Source organism: Erinaceus europaeus, chromosome 5 (assembly GCF_950295315.1).
Source record: "Erinaceus europaeus chromosome 5, mEriEur2.1, whole genome shotgun sequence".
NCBI lineage: Eukaryota > Metazoa > Chordata > Mammalia > Eulipotyphla > Erinaceidae > Erinaceus > Erinaceus europaeus.
Window position 1 is genome coordinate 127,640,958 of NC_080166.1, and position 20,364 is coordinate 127,661,321.

Sequence of the window (20,364 nt, forward strand, 5' to 3'; positions counted from 1 at the left end):
ACGTGGCATCCCAGCTTCATTCCTTAAAACACACATAGCCAGTTGTACCAGCAGCAGTTGCTGTAAAGGTTATTCTCACACGTTTGTGTTCACCAGAGTTCTCCAAAGAAACAGAACTAACAGTAGAGAGAGAGAGCTTGTTTTATTCTAACCACAGCAGTGCTCAACTCTGGCTGACAGTAGTGCCTGGGCTAGAACATGGGACCCTGGATCTTGGGCATGAAAGTCTTCTGCATAGATGTTATACAATTTCCCCAACCTATAGAGACAGACTGAAGGAATTAGTTCCTGCTGTTTCAAGGAATGACACAGCTTAAAAGCTGTAGGCAGGTCAGTATGTGGAAATTCAGGTAAGGGTTGATGCTGCAGTCTTGGGAACGAAATTTGCAGGCTAGTGAGCAGGGCTTCTTCGCTGCAGTCTTAGGGACCTGCTTCCTCCTTTCGGAACCCCAGTGGTTGATCTCAAGGCTCAGTTCATTCACGTGATATCTTCACAACACCATCTGGGCTAGTGGGTAGCCAAACAACTCGGTGTCATAGTCCAGCCAAGTTGAAACACAAAATTGATCATCACAGAGCTCTGGTCAAAAAATCAATTGAGGGGCCGGGTGGTGGCACACCTGTTGGGCGTACATGTTGCAATGCACAAGGACCCGGGTTCAAAGCCCTGGTCCCCACCTACAGGGGGGAAAGCTTTGCTAGTGGCCTAACAGTGCTGCAGGTGTCTCTCTGTCTCTTCTTTTGTCTTCTCTGTCACTCCCTTCCCTCTCAATTTCTGGCTGTCTCTAAATAAATAAATAAATAAAGATAATAAAAATTGAAGAAAATCAATTCGCTGTACATATAAGGCTTACTTCTGGAATCCCTATCCAATTCCACAAATAGATAAAACAGATCTTAATGGGAGTCGGAGTGGTGCAAGTGGTGAAGCAGAGGTGCAGGTGTCTGTCTGTCTGTCTGTCTGTCTTTCTCTCTCTACCTCCCCCTTCCCTTTCAATTTTTGGCTGTCACTATCCAATAAATAGATAAAAGTTAATTTTTTTTTTTTTAAAGAGGGAGGGAAACAGACACCTGCAGCACGACTTCACCTCTCAAAAAAGTTTCCCCCCTACAAGTGGGGACTAGGGGCTTGAACCCAGGTCCTTGAACATTATAGTATGGCACTCATCCAGGTGTGCCACCACCTGGCCCCTCCCTAAGTAGCTTCTATGCTTTAATAAATGAGATTACTTTCTTAATTGCGTCTTGAATTAGGTATCGCTAGTGTGTGAAGATACAGTTGTGATACATATATTTCCTCATATTGACCTTAGAACCCACAAGCTTGTTGAATTCGTTTATTTGTTCTGGTAGTATTTTTTGTGGATTCCTCTGGACTTTATCTGTGAGCCTTTGTTTAGGGAAAACTGTTTTAAAAAGATAAGTGTTGATTCTATAGATGTTTGGTAGAGTACATCAGTGATGCATCTAGTCCTGAATTATTTTTAATAGCAAATTCATTGTCTATATTTAATATAGATCTGCCTACTCTGACTTCCTACTTCTTGAATTCATTTTGGTATTTACATCTTTCTAAGAATCTGTCCACTTCATCTATGTTATCTAATTTTTTTAACACATACTCATAGCATTCCTTTAATTCTTCCTATAAAGAAATGGGGGGAGGGGCAGGAGGTGATGTACTTGGGTTAAACATACATAGTACTGGGTTCGAGCCCCCAGCTCCCCGCCTTCAGGGGAGGGAGGACACTTCACAAGCAGTGAAGCAGGTCTGCAGGTATCTTTCTCTCTCCCTCTCCATCTCCCTGTTCTCTCTCAGTTTCTCTGTCTTATCTAATAACATCAAAAAAATTACTGCCAGGAGCAGTGGATTTGTAATGCAGGCACTGAGCCCCAGCAATAACCTTGGAGGGAAACAAGAATTTTGTAGTGGTGTCCTCTATTTCATTCCTGATGTTCACTGTTTTCCTTTTCACTCTTGTTCTTGATCAGTCTATCAACAGATGTGTCAATTTGTTGATCTTTTCAATGAAACTTTTTGTTCTTTTTTTTTTTTTTTGCCTCTGGGGTTATTGCTGGGGCTCAGTGCCAGCACTATGAATCCACTTTTTCCTTTTATATTTTATTTGATGAGACAGAGATAAATTGAGAGAGGAGAAGGAGACAGACAGGGAGAGATAAAGAGACACCTGCAGACCTGTTTCGCCACTTGTGAAGGGTCCCTCATGCAGGTGTAAGAGCAGGGGCTTGAACCCAAGTGTTTTTTATTTGTTTGTTTTTTGTTTTGTTTTGTTTTACCAAAGCACTGCTCAGCTCCGGCTTCTAGTAGTGCTGGAGATTGAACCTGAGACCTTTTGTGCCTCTGGCATGAAAGGATTTTTTGCATGACATTATGCTATCTCCCCAGCCCCTCTGTTTTATTTTGCTTGCTTTGTTTTTCATTTGATTCCTTTGATGGCTTTATGATTCTTGCTTGCTTGCTTTAGGTTTGTTTACCTTTTTATCTAAGAAACAAAATTATTGATCTGAGATTTTTCTTTGTCAATGTAGATGTTGACAACTCTTGTTCCCCTAGGGCACTGCTTTCATTACATGCTGTAAATTCTCATATCTTGTGTTTGCGCTTTCATCCATCGCAAAGTACCTTCTCGATTCTCCTGTGATGTACTTACTCTTCAACCTGCTTGTGATTTGTGTGTGCTGGTTAATCTCCACTTACTTGTTAGCTCCCCAATTTCCGTTCATTCTTGGCTTCTAATTTTATTTTACTGTGGACAGAGACCACACTTAGTATGAGTTCAGTCCTCTTAAGCTGAATCTTCTTTTATGTCCTCACATACGGTCTAGAGAATGTTCCCTGTGCTCTTGAGAAAAATATGTAGTCTGTGTGGTTGGAAGGTCTAGTCTACAGATGTCGGCTAGGTCTAGTTCTCTCGTATGAGTATAGCTATTTCACACCTCTTTTGAATATTGTTTGAATGGTGTTTTGTTGTTGTCGTTTTGTTTCTTCCTATCTTTCCTTTTACTTTCAGTCTGTTTGTGTCCTAAAGAAATCATTTAGGGGCCAGAAATGTAGCTCAGTGGTTGAGCACATGCTTTCCATATATGAGGCCTCTGGTTCAGTCCTCTACAAAACCCTCCCCCTTCGCCCCAGAGTCCTTTACTTTGGTGCAATTCACCTAGAACTTTAAGAATGAGATCCTGAGTGCAAAGCCCTAGTATCACATATACCAGAGTGACTCCTGATTCCCCCTCGCCTTCTTTCTCTGGAGTAAATGTATCTTTATGCTTTTGTTTTAATGAAGAAAGATGTACAGGTATATGTATGGGGAAAAGGGAGAAGGGGAGAGCGGGGGATGGGGACAGAAGAAATACGAGCACTGCTTAGTTTTTAGGTTTATGGTGGTGATGGTGTTGCTAGGGATTGAACCTGGGGCCTTGTTGCCTCTTGTCTCTCTATCTCACCCTTCCTGCTCGATCTCTGACCGTCTCTATCCCATATATAAATATTCATTTGCATAACTATTATGCTATCTTCCCAGCCCAATAACTCTTAAAAATATTTCCCTAGGTTATATATTTTTATTTCAGTTACCAAAATTCAGTAGATGAGCTTTTTTTTTAAACTCCATTTACACATTTAAGGGAACATTGCAACATGACAAAAGAAGTCACCTCCCTTTCCTCTTGATTTTTAAGGTTATGCTACAGGATCAAATGATGGGTCTTAACAAGTCTCCTTAACTGTCATCCCAGCAGGGAAAGAAAGGTTCCTAAGCAAGGAACACTGCTCAGAAAGCACTGTACCATGTCTCCGAATCCCTGAGAACCAAGTTGGAAAACTGGAAGCAACGGAAAGCACAATAAGGTGAACTGGGTTTCCCCTGAGCAAGGAGACACTCCCCCTGGTGGGTGGAAGGTTCTCTCACTCCCTAGCAAAACGTTGGCTCCTAGAAACTTGTGGGCCACAATGCAAACCACACAAGTGCTTTTTCCAGTTTCTAGTCTAACTTAAAAAAAAAAAGTAAAAAAAGATAAGAGTATTCTTTTTATTATTTTTATTTTTGAGAGAGACACAGAAAGAGAAACACCAGAGCACTGCTCAACTCTGGCTTATGGTGGGGCAGGGGGTTGAACCTGCCTGGGACTTTGGAGCCTCAGGCATGAGAATCTGTTTGCATAACCATTATGTTATCTTCCATGCCCAATAAAAATCTTCTAAAAGGGTGGTCAGGCGGTAGCGCAGCTGGTTAAGTGCAGGTGGCGCCAAGCGCAAGGACCCTCGCAGGAATCCCAGTTGGAGCCCCCGGCTCCCCACCTGCAGGGGTCTCGCTTCACAAGTGTGAAGCAGGTCTGCAGGTGTCTGTCTTTCTCTCCCCCTCTCTGTCTTCCCCTCCTCTCTCCATTTCTCTCTGTCCTATCCAACAACGACAACAATAATAATAACTACAATAAACAACAAGGGCAACAAAAGGGAAAAACAGCCTCCAGGAGCAGTGGATTCGTAGTGCAGACACCAAGCTGCAGCAATAACCCTGGAGGCAAATAAATAAATAAATATTAAAAATAAAAATATATATTCTAAAAGGCAAAATTGTTAACACTACTAATAATGATAGCTTTTGGATATATGTTAAAGACTTTTTTTTTTTTTTTTTTTTTTTGCCACCAGGGTCATTGCTGGGCTGGGTGACGGCACTGCAAATCCACCGGCCATTTTTTCCGTTTCTTTTTTCTCTTTCTTTCTATTTTTGTTCTCTATTTGATAGAGAGAAGTTGAGAGGGGAGGGGAAAGATAGACAGACAGAAAGACAGACACCCACAGACCTGCTTCCCCTCTGCAGGTGGAAGGCTTAAACCTGAATTCTTCCTCTTGTTAATATGTGAGCTTAACTGTATGTGCCACTGCTTGGCCCCCTTAAAGATTTGTCAATGAGGGGCTGGGCGTAGGCACACCTGGTTGAGTGCATATGTTGCAATATGCAAGGAGCTGGGTTCGAGCCCCCGGTACCCACCTGCAGGCTGGTAAAGCAAGTCTGCCTACAGGTGTCTCTATCTCTTCCTCTCTCTCCCCTTTCCCTATCGATTTCTGACCATCTCTATCCAATAAATAAAGATAATTTACACAAAAAAAAAGTTAATCTTATATTTAAAAAAAAAAAAAGGCTCATGGTCTGGGAGGTGACGACACAGTGGATAAAGCATGAGACTCTCAAGCTTGAGGTCCTGAGTTCAATCCCCAGCAGCACATGTACCAGAGTGATGTCTGGTTCTTTCTCTCTCCTATCATTTCTCATGAAGAAATAAATAAAATCTTTATGTATTTATTTATTCATGAGAGAGATAAGAGAAGGGAAAGAACCAGACATCATCACTCTGGTACATGTGCTGCTGGGGATCGAACTTGGGACCTCATGGTTGAGAATCCAGTGCTTTATCCACTTCGCCACCTCCCAGATCACAATAAATAAAATCTTTTTTAAAAAGACTCAATGAGAGAGGACATAGGAAAAAAAGAGAACCAGAGTATTCATCACTCTGGCACATAGGATGCCAGGGGTTGAAACTGGGGCCTCATGCATCAGAGTCCAAGGCTTTTATCCACTGTGCTAACATATGACCATTTCAACATGCGATCAGCATACAATTATTGAATTAGTCCTCATTTCCTAGTCTCTGCAGTTTACATTTTAATTATTTATTTTTAAGATAGAGACAGAGAGAAGTGGAAAGGGAAGAGGGAAATAGACACCTGAAGCCCAGCTTCACCACTCATGAAGTTCCCTCCCTGCAGGTGGGGACTTGGGGTTTGAACCCAATTCCTTCCTTGCGCACTGTACTGTGTTCTCAACCAGGTGCCCAGGTGCATCGCCACCTGGCCCCAGTGGCTACTTATTTAAATCAAGGTATGTGGAGCAGGATAACATTCAGGCATAGCTATAGTTGTCTTGGCCGTCACTCTGGGCAGTTCAACTGTCTGTAGTAGCATTTCAAGCTGAAAATGGCCTTTAAAGGATCTATAATGATCCCGTCAAACTTGACAAGCCTTCTTCCTAAGCCTCAGTTATTATCCATTGCTATAACTTGATTGCTTGCATGAGTCTAAAAAGGTAATAATATAACATGCCCACGTGCAGTCAGGATTAAAGCCCCAAATTCTGGAGGGCCCCATCTGCATTCCTAATAACAGCTAACGTTTACTAAGCCTCTACTGTCCATGATGCCAGGCACGTCTGCTATCTCTAATTCATACAGGAGGAAACCAAGGCTGAGAGAGGTTAATTAACTTGGGTCGGACCGCACAGCACATGAGCTGGGAAGTGATTATGTGAACTGCCCTTCTGGCTGGCTCTGACGTCTGTGCTCCCAGCCTCCAAATTCCACTTCCCTAAAATGAATCCAATCGTCTGCAGACATTTGCTTAATGTCCTATGTCCACTGAGAGAAGAGAGCAAAAGAAACTTAAGTGAATGCAGACTCCCTCCGCCATTGTTCAAGCCAGCAATTCACCGAGCACCTACTGTGTGCAGTGCCCTTGGGGAAACGGCTGGTCCCAATGGCTGCTGGCTGGGAGGCTCTGTACCAGACTGCTTCAGAGCAGGGGTTGGAAAATTTGGATGAAGAGCAGCTGAGGAAATGTGATCAGTTCAGCATTTTTTAGTTCCGGTAAACAACAGTTCTCATAATTTTTGCTGGCTCTTCTCTAGGCAACACATATCAGAAAGGTTAGAACATTAGAAATTTGGTTTGTTGAGTGTCAGTTAACTACCCTTAATCCAAATACTATTTTATGGTGCATAATTGGGAGGCTAAAAGAAATTAGTAACATATTTTTTATACACGCTGAAAGCTGACATATCAATATATAGCTATACCACATGGAGGTTTAAAAGTAGTTATTTAAGCTCTATCTCTTATGTAACCCCAAAAATGAGTCTAGCTAGATAGGGGGAGACAGTGTAATAGCTAGGAACAAAAAACTTTCATGCCCGAGGCTCCAAAGTCTCAAGTTTATTCCCTGGCACCAGGATAAGCCAAAACTGAGGAGTGTTCCGATGTGTGTGTGCGTGTGTGTGTGTTTCCCTTTGCATTTCTCATTAAAATAAAGCTAAAATACATATATTTAAAATGCATAAAATTCATCTATAGAAGTAACAATTACTGTGACTACTAAACAAACAACATGCCACGTGCATTTAGAAATATTATCCTCACTTTCACAACACCCCATATGAAGTATTATTCCCATTCTACAGCTGAGAGGACAGTGCCAACATTTTGCATTAACTATTAACTCAAATTCCTGGAAAAAATTCCATCACCTTACATCTCTGTACAGTCACAAGCAATACTTTCTTTCACCTTGTCTGGAGGAACCTTCACAGTAAGTTGTGATGTGAACAGCACATGTGCTTAAAATAGTCAGGACATTCACAGGCGGTGAAGCAGGTCTGCAGGTGTCTGTCTTTCTCTCCCCCTCTCTGTCTTCCCCTCCTCTCTCCATTTCTCTCTGTCCTATCCAACATCGATGACATCAACAATAATAATAACTACAATAATAAAACAAGGGCAACAAAAGGAAATAAATACTTTAAAAATATTCAGGACACATGGAGTAAGATGTAGAGATTTCTTTAAAATAAAAACAAAAGGAGAAAAGATTTATTCATCAATGAGAGAAAGAGAACATTCATTCTGGCTCATACAATGCCAGGCATCAAACTTTATCCACTGGGCCACTTCCTGGACCTGTTTGCTTGTTTTATTCCAGAGCACTGCTCTGCTTTGGTTTATGGTAGTACTGGAGATTGAACCTGAGATCTTGGAGCCTCAAGCATGGCATAGTTCTTTGCTTATGGTGGTGGTTACTGGGATATTGAACCTGGGACTTTTGGTGCCTGAGACATGACAGTCTTTTTACATAACCACTATGCTATAACCATGGCCCCACTATAAGAATTTCTATCCCTTCATAATTATTAAACTAATATCTATGCAGTCAACAGACTCATTGCCAAGGGCTGAGGAGATAGCATAGTGGTTATGCAAAAAGACTTTCATGCCTGAGGCTCTGAGATTCCAGATTCAATCCCTAGTACCACCATATGCCAGAGCTGAGCAGTGCTCTAGAAAAAAAAAAAATCGAGAATGGGAAAGCTATCATGGGAGGGGGTGGGTTATGGGGATTGGGTGGTGGGAATTGTGTGGAGTTGTACCCCTCCTACCTTATGTTTTTGTTCATTAATCCTTTCTTAAATAAAAAATTTAAAAAAAAAGAAAAAAAAATCATGGCCAATAAAAACATCAGGTATAGGAATTTAACTGGGGGTCAGCCCAACCCTAAACTAGCCTCTAGGCTCTTACTGTCTGGTCACCTTGTCAATAAAAATCATTACTTTAATATATAGCTCCCCTAAATCTTAATAGCCTTGGATAAGAATCCAACCATCAACTGTTGACATATAAAAATATGACATATAAACTATGGGGGCCAGGCGGTAGCGCAGCGAGTTAAGCACACATAGTAGGAGCGCAAGGACCAGCAGAAGGATCCGGGTTCCAGCCCCCAGCTCCCCACCTGCAGGGGGCCGATTCACAAGCAGTGAAGCAGGTCTGCAGATGTCTTTCTCTTCCCCTCTCTGTCTTCTCCTCTCTCGATTTCTCTTTGTCCTGTCCAACAACGACAACAGTAATAACAATAACAACGATAAACAAGGGCAACAAAAGGGAATTATCCCTTTTTAAAAAAGTAAAAAAAAAAAAATTAAAATAGAGGGTGGAGCTTAAGAGCCCGGGTTCAAGCCCCCAGTCCCCACCTGCAGGTGAAGTGGTGAAGCTGTGCTGCAGCTTCCCTAATTCTGCCATCCCACTCAATTTCTCTCTCTATTCAATAAATAAATAGGTCTGGGAACCAGAGAAATTAGTTACCTAGAGAGTACTTTACTTTATAAATAAAAATTAAACAAGAAAACTACTTTGAATTAGAGTGTGTGCATGATAATCTAATAGTCTGAGGAACTAATTGTCATGACAAAATAACACTCCTAAGAATTGCTTTTCTTTTTCAAGGTCTGCGAAGATAGGTGTGCAGAACTACCGTTACTGTCAGCTCAAACTGAGTTTTCAGCACTTATCAATTAGAATCCTTTAAAAAACAGTGGTAAATTGGGAGTCGAGGGCGTAGTGCAGCGGGTTAAGTGCACATGGTGCGAAGAGTGAGGACCTTAGGTGGTGCGTAAGGATTCCGGTTGGAGCCTCCAGCTCTTCCCACGTGCAAGGGGGTCGCTTCACAGGCAGTGAAGCAGGTCTGCAGGTGTCTGTCTTTCTCTCCCCCTCTCTGTCTTCCCCTCTTCTCTCTGTCCATTTCCATTTCTCTTTGTCCTATCCAACAACTTCAATAATAACTATAACAATAAAACAAGGGCAACAAAAATGGAAAGTAAATATATATTAAAATAATGTTTAAAAACAGTGGTAAATTAACAAAACTTTTAAGAGCCCTTTAAAACATTTTAGCATAGAATCACATTGCATGTGTCACAACCTCTTGTCCAGATATTTCGGACATAGGGGCTCCGATGACACACCGTTTAATCGTAGTCACCTAATTGTCAGTGTCTTAAGCAGAGTTCTAAAGAGAGCAGACCTTCAGAATAAGTCAACTGGGTCTTAAAACTCCCTCAGTTCTGTACTAGGAGTTGCCAGAAGAGTATATATTTCTCCATCTCACCTAACTGTGAAACTTCATTAGGGTTGTCCTTTCAAGGCAAAAAGTGCACTCTGCTTTCCAAGTCTTCCCTCAGCCCCCAAAAGCACCAGTCACAGCAGAGGCTGGGCACAAGTGTCCTTTGCTTGGAACACAGTGCTCTGGGCAGCACTAGAATCAAGGAGGGCTGGAAATGTAACTTCTTCTCTGGCTGCTTTAAGGGGGCAGCAGGTCTCTGACCCACAGCGGGAGTAGTTTTAAGGTTGGAGGCGGGAAGGTCTCTCTTAGCTTCCTTCAACCAGGACTCTCTCCACCCTCCCAAACAAGGGACCAGACCAAGGGGCTGGAGGCAGTGGGTGCCACGTGGACACCTCTGGAGAGGGGCGGCCTGGAAGCTGAGTAAGCCCAGGCGTGAGTCACGGGTGAGCTGGGCAGGAGGATGAGGTGGCCTGAGTCAGATGCCCCCCCCCCACATACGGGGGTGGTGGCCGCAGGAACTGACAGTTGGCTGGGATAGGGGCTGGGGTTTGGGGGATATAGGGTGTCTGGTGTCTGGGGGGCTTAGGGGTTGGGGGGAGGGTCAGGAGTCCTGTGGGGGAGGGGGTCTAGGGAGACAGAGTCTAAGGTGGGGGGGATATAGGGAGTCCTGGTGTGTGGGGGGTGTCTAGGGGGCCTGGGGAGCTTAGTATCTAGGAAGGTCGGGAGTCTTGGGGGAGGGGAGGCTAGGAGAGGTGGGTGTTTAGGGTGTCTGGAGTAGGGGACTAGGTATCTAGGAGGAGTTTAAGGGTCTGGGTACTGGCTTAGTATCTAGGAATGTCGGGATTCCTGGGGGAGTTAGTTTAGGAGTCTTAGTATCCAGGAAGGTTGGGGCGGGGGTGTCTAGGGAAGCTGGGTGTCCAGGGTGTCTGGAGTCTGGGGGACTAGCGATCTAGGAGGTCGGGAGTCTTGCTGGGTGGGGGGGCGTTTAGTATCTAAGAAGGTTGGGAGTCCTGGGGGGGGGGGTGTCTAGGGTAGCTGGGTGTCCATGGTGTCCGGAGTCTGAGGGACTTGGCCTCTAGGGTGTCAGGGCTCTTGGTGGGGGATCGGCTAAGATCCTAGAAGGTCAGGAGCTCTGGGGCCGCCTAGGGGTGTTGGGAATCTGGAGGGCAAGGGATCAAGGGGATCGGGAATCCTAGGCGCCAGAGCCAGGGACCTAGGAAGGTCCGGAGTCCTGGGGTGGGGATTCCCTAGGGGGGCTGAGTGTCTAGGGTATCGGGAGTCCAGGTGGGCTGGGAGCTGGGGGGGCGGCCTGGGAATCTGGGGTGTCGGGAGTCCTGCAGGGGTCTAAGGGAAAGAGGGACCTGGGAGGCCTAGGATTCCGGGTGGGTTAGAGAAGCTGCAGCTGGGAGGAGTCTGCTAGCCTGCGGCGCCGAAATCTCCCGCGCTAGGGAGCTGGCCACTCCTCCCAGCCCAGGACCCCAGCTCCCCGCAGCAGCCCGGCCCGCCCGCCGCCCGTGCGACAGCGACGCAGCCCCAGGCCGGCGGCCGGCCGCGCGCCGCCAATGACGGCACCGCGGGGTGCGTGGCCAATCCGCGCGGCCCCCGAGGAGGCGCGCTAGGCCCCGCCCCCTTCACACCAGCAGCCAATCAGACGCCGGAGCCGGCGGCCGCGGCGGGGTGAAGGGTCGAGAGGCCCCGCCCCGGCCTCGAGGCCCCGCCCCTTCGCGCGCCGCCGCTGGTGCCGGTCCCCGCGCTGGGCCCGCCCCCGCCCCCGCCCCTCCGCGGCCCGCCAGCGCGCCTCACGGCTCGCGTCTCCCCTCCTCCTTCTCTCTCACGCCTAGCGCAATGGCGGCGGCCGCGGCGGAGCAGCAACAGTTCTACCTGCTCCTGGGAAACCTGCTGAGCCCCGACAATGTGGTCCGGAAGCAAGCGGAGGTAACCGAGCGCGCCGCCCTCTCCCCTCGCCCCGGACGCCGGGCCTCGGGCCGCAGGCTGGGCCGGTCGGGCGGCGGCCGCCAGCCCACGTGGGAGCGGCCGGGCCTCGGGCCTCCCCGCCGGCGGGGCTCACACGTGCGGCCGCGGCGGGCGCTGCCCCCGGCCCGGGGGGCCCCGAGCGATCGAGTGGGGGGGTCACCGCTGCCCATTGCCGCTCCCTCCCGGTCCTGGTCCCCACCCCGCCCTACTGACTCCTCCGGGTCCCCCCCCCCGAAAAAGCCGGGCAGGGGCGTCCTGCCCGGTCCCCGGACGTGTGTCCTCCCCGGCCGGCTGCTCCCGGCTCGTCCTGCCCGGGTGCCGGCTGCGAAGTGTCGCCCCGGGGCTGCTGTTTGCAGGCGGCGTCACCTCCCCGCGGGCACCTGGTAGCCCCGGAGCCGGGCTGCTCCCTCCCAGACGGGGGGGGGGGGGGTCCCGACACTTGCCGGAGCCCCGAGGTGGAAATCCTCGCCTTTCATCACCTCTCACCTGAATCCACCCCTTTCCCTCCCTCCTCTCTTCGTCTTTTTTTTTTTTTTTTTTTGTCGAAACCACCACCTCTCACTTCCAGAATGTGGAGCTGCAGATATGCTTCTTCCGACAGACGTTATCTATTTATTTTATTTCATTTATTTGCTTTTCTCCTGGATCTCGTGCAAGTCCGTGGACCCAGCAGCTGGAAGGCACCCTTGGGAGCCCCGGAGCGCAGGTGCCCCGCTGTCAGGCCCTGAGATGTCCCCCATCCGCGAGGCTGGGCAGAAACTTCCCCCGTCTTTATTCTCTCTTTCTTTCTTCCTCTCTTTCTCTCTTTCTTTCTTTCTTTTTTTTCTTTCTTTTTTTTTTTTGTATCATATCAGCGTCTGTCTTCAAAGTTGATTATCTGTGAGGTTCTTTCTTGGAAAGTTGTTGTAAAAGTCCATGGAGAGTGCTGCGAGATAACTTGAATGAAACCAGTTTTTTTTTTCTTTTAATTATTATCATTATCTTGTTTATTTTATTTTTACAGAGCTGATGAAAATGCGGGTGGGGCACAGACAGCCTTTCCTGCACTTCTTTCCCCCGTGGGGGGTTTTGTATGCACTTTGGTGACTTTTAACTTCAGAGTGCTGTGGTGGCGTTGACTCTTGATTGAGGACAAGCTGGATACAGTGGAGGGGCTTTCTTAGCAGAAAATACTCAATTTCAGTGTTGTGTGGAAAGGCTCTTCAAGTAACTATAAAACTGTATCCTAATGCCTTGGCATGTTGGTTTTTACATATAATACATGCTGGGACTAAAATTAACAGTACTAACAGTTTTGCTATGTTTGAGGGTTTTGTTTTTTTGTGTGTGTTTTTCTCCCTTTAATTCCCCCCCCCCCCTTTAATAGCAGAGCACTGCTCACCTCTGGTTTATAGTGATGCTGGGGTTTGAACCTGGGACCTCAGAGCCTCAGGCTTGAAAGTTTTGTGGGTTTAAGTATTACTTGATTTTTATTTTGTTTTTGAGAGATGCAGAGAGAGAAAGAGAAATACCAGAGCACTGCACAGCTCTGGCTTTTGGTGGGTTTTTTTTTTGGGGGGGGGTTGAACCTGGGACTTAAGAGCCTCAGGCACAAGATTCTCTTTTCCTAACCATTATGCTATCTATCCCCGCCCTGGACGTTTTATTTTTACATGAATGGACCTGGAATGTACATACTACTATACAGCTTGATTTTTTTTTTTTTTTTTTTTAGCTGTTCACCCAGCCTCAGGGCTCTTTCAGTCCTACAGATGTGTTGAGCCAACCAGTCTCTTATGAATGAACATCACTCATTCTAGTGTCCTGCTCTGGCTGTATGGGAGAGTCCATGGATCTCTCTCTCTCTTCAGACTGTGCTAGCTTTAAAAGTAACATTTGCCCCGACAAGTAATGTGCACTTGTTCACTGCATCAGTTTGTGATCTGTGATTTTTTTTTTTTAACACTTTCTGCTAACTCTAAATTTTTTACCAAAACAAGTTTCTAATCCCACCCCATAATAGCCATTTCCATGTGTTGCAAAGCAGAACAGCATTGTAATTAGTAAGCTAGTTTAATTCTCCCTCTTCCCTGCAGTTGCTTAAGTCTCTATTGTCAGGCCTAGTGGGGAATCTCTCTTCTATTGAACTAAATACCAGTGTCTGGTTTAGCTTGAATTCCAATTGGTGCCTGTTGTAAATCTTTTTATCACGATTCCATCACTTGGAGGATAGAAGCATTCAGCACATTTTCTCATAAAGAACAATTGAAAATGAGTACCCTTGTTCCCTGTAAAGTTCTTTATTCCTAGTGAAAGCAGCCAGATAGATTTTTTACTTTATTTCATGGAAACATGCTGTAACAGAAGTTCTATCATAGTGAGATTTTCTTAATTTTGACACTCAAAAGGCAAAATGTTGGAGGGACAGTGCTCCAGCACCATCTAATTTAGAAATAAGTTGGTCTGAACTAGAGTTTGTTAGGATAGTGATGTGGTACTTGGGGGAAATAAATGCATAAAAGAAGAAGTGACTGCACAGCGGTACCCTAGTGCCCTTCTTTGCCTTTTGCAGGCTATAGAACTCATAGATTCAGCCCTACCGTCTTCTGTATTGAATATAGGCGAGGAGAATGTTGAGCTATAGAATTGGCAAGGGCGGGAGTTGGGTGGTAGCGCAGCAGGTTTGGGCACAAAGCGCAAGGACCAGCATAAGGATCGAGCCTCCAGCTCCCCACCTGCAGAGGAGTCCCCTTCACAGGTGGTGAAGGAAGTCTGCAGGTGTCTTTCTCTCCCCGTCTCTGTCTTTCCCTCCTCTCTCCATTTCTCTCTGCCCTATCTAACAACGACGACAGCAAGAATAACGACAGCAAGAATAAAAACAAGGGCAACAAAAGGGAAAATACATAAATAAAATTTTTAAAAAGTTTTAAAAAAAACTTATGTGTAATAAACATTTTAACCATAAAAAAAAAAAAAAAAAGAATTGGCAAGGGCTCGGTAAATGTCTTTGTAATGTACTCAGTGAAGTACTTGGTTGACACATACATACCCGACTGTTGACTAAGTTGACTGGTTTTATATTCTGAAATAGAATCAGATACATTGAAAGACTATTTTATATTTTGAAGTCAATGAAGGGCTTTAGAAATTTAGAAATCGTTTCCATTCTAGAAACCATTTGATTGTGTATTGTATTTTTTATCATCTTTAGGATTTTCTCACTTTACAAAAAAAGTCAGTGGTACTTGAAGAAATGGCTAAAATTCCCCTGAGCCTCAAAATACAATCCTTAAACTGAATAAACAAATAACTAAATAAGTGACAAGTAATCCAAACTTGGCTGTTCATGGCTAGACTTTCTTAGATGACTTAGACTTTGTTTTGTTAATCGCTCGTGAATTCTGTGCTCTTACTAATCTTCCCAGGGCTTCATTCATGTGATTCCAAGGGGAGTGCCGGGTTAGAAAACAACTATTTTTTTTTTTAAGCACATAGAGCATTTAGTAGGTGAAGCGAATGCCCTCTTTTACATTTCATGTGCAAGGTAAACTCTCCATAAATATTTATGGAATGAGAGATAGTATATATTAGCATTGTTCCTTTGTGGGCAGGAGAGTTGGGGGTGAAATCTGCTTTGCATTCTGTGATTGTGTGGCGGAGTCAGAACTGGAGTTTTCTTTGCCCTCTGCTGCATTGCTTGCCAGCCACGCGCATTGAACCCACCTGGCCTTGGACTCGGAATACCTTCTTTATGTGTGATCAGCTCTGCGAGGGCCCTGGGACTACAGAAAGAAAAAGACACTGTGACTTTGTTGGGAAACACAGTTCCTTTAAGCTAAGGAAAAGTTACAGTGCAGATTCTTTTTTCCCCCAAAGGATTACCCTGGCACAGATGTAACACTACACCTGGATTGCCACAGAGGGACATACCAAGTGGGAGAACCTTTATCCAGACTCAGATGTCACTTACGCAAAGCTCACCCTCCAGTGACTGAATCCACTGCGGAGCACAGTTCTTTAGAAGTGGCTGCGAGAATCAGCCCAGGGTGTGACTCCCCTTGCAGCCCCAGTGGGGCAGAGGCAGTTACCCTCAGTTTATAGCAGGTTTGCTAGCAGAGGTTTTTTTTTTTTTTTTTTTTTACTCCAAAGCTCAATTTAGCCCTCCGGAGGTAGAGGTATTAAATGTGTGTGGCATCCGATGGGGCTTCTGGGGCTCAGGGAGGTAGGTGCTGGAATGGAGACCTGGTCTGAGAAGCTTAAATGCAAAGTCAGCACTGCTTCCGAGTTTATTAGAAGGAGGTCCTAGGCAAAGCGCAAGGTACATGGCCATTTTTGAAATCATGTTCTGAATATCTTAAATGATCTCACTGCTGGATAAATAAATTCAGACTGAGAGTCGGGCGGTAGCACAGCGGGTAAAGTGCACGTGGCGCAAGCACAAGGACTGGCCTAAGGATCCCTGTTCGAGCCCCCAGCTTCCCACCTGTAGGAGAGTCGCTTCACAGGCGGTGAAGCAGGTGTGCAGATGTCTATCTTTCTCTCCCCCTCTCTGTCTTCCCCTCCTCTCTCCATTTCTCTGTCCTATCCAACAACAATGACATCAGTAGCAATAACAATAATTACAACAATGAAAAACAAGGGCAACAAAAGGGAAAATAAATAAATTCAGACCGTCTTCTCTCCTCAGCTTGTGAATGCTTTTTGTCACAGTTTGCATGTTGTGGTAAGCCTGTGCGCCGCTCATGGCCTCCAGAGGACTAGCCCTCCAAATTTTCTTCTTCGTCTGAGAAGTCTGAACACTGTAGCACTACATAAATCTCACTGGTTGTTGAGTCAGCCAGCCCCCCAGGGCCGAAGCCCAGAGAGAGAGCATCCAGTGCCAGGGAGATTGGGAGTACAGTCAGCCCCAGAAGACCAAAGTTGTTTTTTTTTTTTTTCTCTTCCTCTCTGGACTGTTCATTGTCTGTGACCTTGGGCAAGTTACTTAACTTGTGAGCCTTTGTTTCTTGACCTGTTAAATATCTCTGGGAGCTCTTAATAATAAATGGTGCCAATTCGGTGTCGATTTAGTGAAGGCCTGTGTTCCCTTCCTTGTGCCAAGTAGAGTTGGTGGAGTTGGTTGTGAGAGAGCAGATGAGCTCTTTGAATTTGCTCTGCGGAGAAATGAACATATCTTCTAGACTTGACCCTTAAAATAGTTACTCACTAGGAGACTTCTTGGGGGGGACTGTTTCAGGTGCCACAAGAAAGTGGCTCTCCACTGTCACTCATGGTGCTGCCAGGAAGTGAGCCAGAGACCCCGGGGTCCTGGCGTGCAGGTCTGGCGTGTGTCTGCTGTGTCCCTCAGTCCGGTCCCGATTGCTTTTCCATAGTGAAAGACACTGTTGTTGAAATGAATCTGTTTCTCTTCCACTTGATTTTTTCTCTTTTTTCTTTTTTTTTTTTTTTTTTAATGAGGGAGAAACAGGAAGAGAATAGAGCACTGCTCAGCTCTGGCATGTGGTGGTGCTCAGGATTGAACCTGGGACCTTGGAGCCCTGAAAGTCTTTTTGTAAAACCATTATGCTCTCTCCCCGGCCCTGCTTGCTTTTGTTATTATTGCATGCCCGGTTTTAGGAGGTACACTGAAAATCTGTCTCGTCTTTTATCATTAACCAGTTTGCTCTCCTATCATAATAATACGTGTCCTCATTAACAAAGCCTAGATTTCTAGATCCATTGCACTTTTATTAAGGAGGGGCCGGGTGGTGGCGCACATGTTGCAGTGCCCAAGGACCCGGCTTCAAGCCGCCAGTCCACACCCACCCACAAGGGAAAGGCTTTGCAGGTAGTGAAGGAGTATTGGAGGCTTCTGTCTGTCTCTCTCCCTATCACTCCCTTCCCTCTCAATCTCTGGCTGTTTCTATCCAATAAATAAAGATAATTTTAAAAAAAACTTAAATTTTATTAAGGAAAAGATATGACGGCTCCTGGCCAGATTTCTCCTGACGACTCATGTACTTATGTCTATAGTATGGTTTCAGGATAATCCTTCCCTGAGAGAAAATGGAGCCTAAATATTTCAACACTATTGAACACCTTCTTCAGCCTGATCCTCTGAGGTGGGGCTCTGGTGCTCTAAGGAGTAATGCTGCGAGCCAGCTGGGCATCATCTGGTCTAAAACATGGCTGACAAACAGAAGCTTGGCGTGATGGCAAGCACTACTAGCTCATGCCACAAAACAGCAGTTTGGGACCTTCTCCGGCCTGGAGTGTTTTAAGTTGGAAAAAGGAATAAATACATCAGAAAAACCTGTTGTACAAGATGAAGGGAGAAAGGAGCTCAGTCAGTGACTCCCTAGGCATTCTGTTCTATTTGAAGTGTACCTTGTAGCACAGGAAGCAAAACATTTCAGATTTCAAGTGATACCTCACACCCTTCATTCGTTGGGTCCAGAAGACACTGAAGGTGTTAGGAATGACAAGCAGCGGGGGCAACCATTTGCCAGCCTGCCCCAGGCCGGAGCCCGCCTTCCCTGCTGCTGGCCTTACTGCCCCCCTCTGTCTCTCGTTTTATTTTATTAATGAGAAAGATTGAGGGGGGGTGAACCAGACATCACTCTGGTACGTGTGTGGCTGGGGACTGAACTCCGGACGCTTTACCCACTGTACCACCTCCTGGAGCACCAGCTTCTCTCCAGGAGTGCCAGGCAGTGCTGAAGCATTTTTCCTTGTGGAAATGCATGAGATGCAGAATGGGCAAGTTTGGAAGCTGTTGGGTGCGCTGCCAGGGGCTGAGGTCCGGCCTCTCTCTTAAGCCAGACCTATATTCATTCTCCCACTAACCCGCCTCCCCACTCAACTCAGGAGAGCATTTCAGTACCAGGACTCCTTATGCATGGACCTTCTCTGCTATTCTTTTCCCTGTTTTCTTGGGGATTCTTTACAGTTGTTGGTGCAGAGGTAGGTATAATCTCTCATCTCCCCGTAATGGGTCTCCATGAGACGCTCCTCCAACCTACATCCTTTCCGATTCCATCATCAAGCACCGGGGCTCATCCCTTTAATCCCCCACCCCCAGAATCCTTTGCTTTGGCTCAGTACAGCTCAGGTCTTCTAGCACTCACTGTATTCTAACCTCCGATGTTTTGGATTTTTTGTTTTTGTTCTGCAGGAAACTTATGAGAATATCCCAGGCCAGTCAAAGATCACGTTCCTCTTACAAGCCATCAGAAATACAACGGCTGCCGAGGAGGTCTGTATCTGCAGGTAGTGGGGTTCTTGCAGAGTAAGCTGCTTGTTATGTGGTGGCCAGAGTGGCGAAGGGGTGTTTTACTCTGTAGACACCGATAGGCCTTTGAGGCCTTTACTTGCTGAAAGCTATTAACAGTAAGTTCTCTTTAAAAGGAGACCAGAGCGCGGCAGGACTCTTGCCTGGGTGATCCCTGCAATTCAGCTTCTCCTCGGGTCTGGAGTCCCGGCGCCCTGTCAGCTGGGCTGCCTTTGGACGGCCTTTGCTCCAGACCGCCTTTGGAGCTCTTTGTTTGGATCCTAGTATTTTACTTGCCATCAGGCTTTTGGTACCTGCACAACATCACCACTCTTGGTGGATATATATATATATAGGGGTGGGGAGAGAGATCTATAGCACTCCTTCACCACTCGGGAAGCTCCTGCCCCACAGGTGGGGACCAGGGGCTGGAGCACAGCAGCATGTGCACTCTACCGGGTGTGCCACCGCCCAGCCCATGAAGTGCTCTTGTGTTCAGTGGGAATTTTTATTACGTAAGTTGGTTTGTCCAAAGTACTTAAAAATTACTTGGTTTTAACTGACTGCACTGAAGGTTCTTCTCTCCTAGTGCTGTCTACAAGTACACAACAGTCTGTCTACAAGTATACAACAGTCCCCCTTAGTTCTCCAGGAGGAAGTTTATTCAGCGTTCTGCTGTGTTGCAAAGTGTTGTATTAATGGATGCTAGCGAGGCTTAAGGACTTGAGGGATTTTTAAATGATTTTTTTCTATTATTATTATTGCTTTTTTATTTGTGTGAGCTGATAATAGTTTTCTCTTCCCCAGAGTTACAGCCTTGTATACACTGAACATTAATACAAATATTTTGGGGAAGTCATCATACCCAAGCCTGGAAAACTTGTTTCAAACAAGAGAAAATTGCGTTTAGAATTTATAAAGTGAGATTTTTTTTTTCTTTTTGCTAAATCGTACTGTGTGTGAAGTCCTTATCTTAATACACGATGGAAATAAAGTCACATTGGACTTCAGTCTAGTATTGTATGTGCCTACTCCTCAATCAATTTCAATTGGCAATTTTATGTCCTCAGATAACACTAAAACAGTATAAAGTGCTCGGGATCTTTAAAAATACTTCTCTGGACAGACAACCCCACCAATATGTCCTGGAGCTCCACTTCCCCAGATCCTTTCCCCAGTAGGGAAAGAGAGACACAGCCTGGGAGTATGGACCAACCTGCCAACCCCCATGTTCAGCAGGGAAGCAATTACAGAAGCCAGACCTTCCGCCTTCTGCATCCTATAATGACCTTGGGTCCGCACTCCCAGAGGGGTAAAGAATAGGAAAGCTATCGGGAGGGGATGGGATACGGAGTTCTGGTGGTGGGAATTGTGTGGAGTTGTACCCCTCTTATCCTATGGTTTTTGTCAGTGTTTCCTTTTTATAAATAAAAAATTTTTTAAAATAGATAAAAAGTACTTCTTCACCCAACTGAAA

At 45.7% G+C, this 20,364-nt stretch overlaps 1 protein-coding gene across 2 annotated transcripts in view; it reads left to right on the plus strand.

The window, feature by feature from the left end:
• Positions 1–20,364, plus strand: part of IPO5 (importin 5) — a 71,775-nt gene that overhangs the window by 7,858 nt on the left and 43,553 nt on the right. The window contains exons 2-4 of one of the 2 annotated variants that reach the window (XM_060191787.1): positions 3,757–3,868; positions 11,527–11,620; positions 18,792–18,872. In XM_060191787.1, coding sequence (XP_060047770.1) covers positions 11,531–11,620; positions 18,792–18,872 — 171 coding nt within the window. In that variant the 5' untranslated portion in view covers positions 3,757–3,868; positions 11,527–11,530. Of the gene's footprint in view, positions 1–3,756; positions 3,869–11,453; positions 11,621–18,791; positions 18,873–20,364 lie in introns of those variants that run through there. The other variant, XM_060191786.1, reaches the window with a different exon arrangement.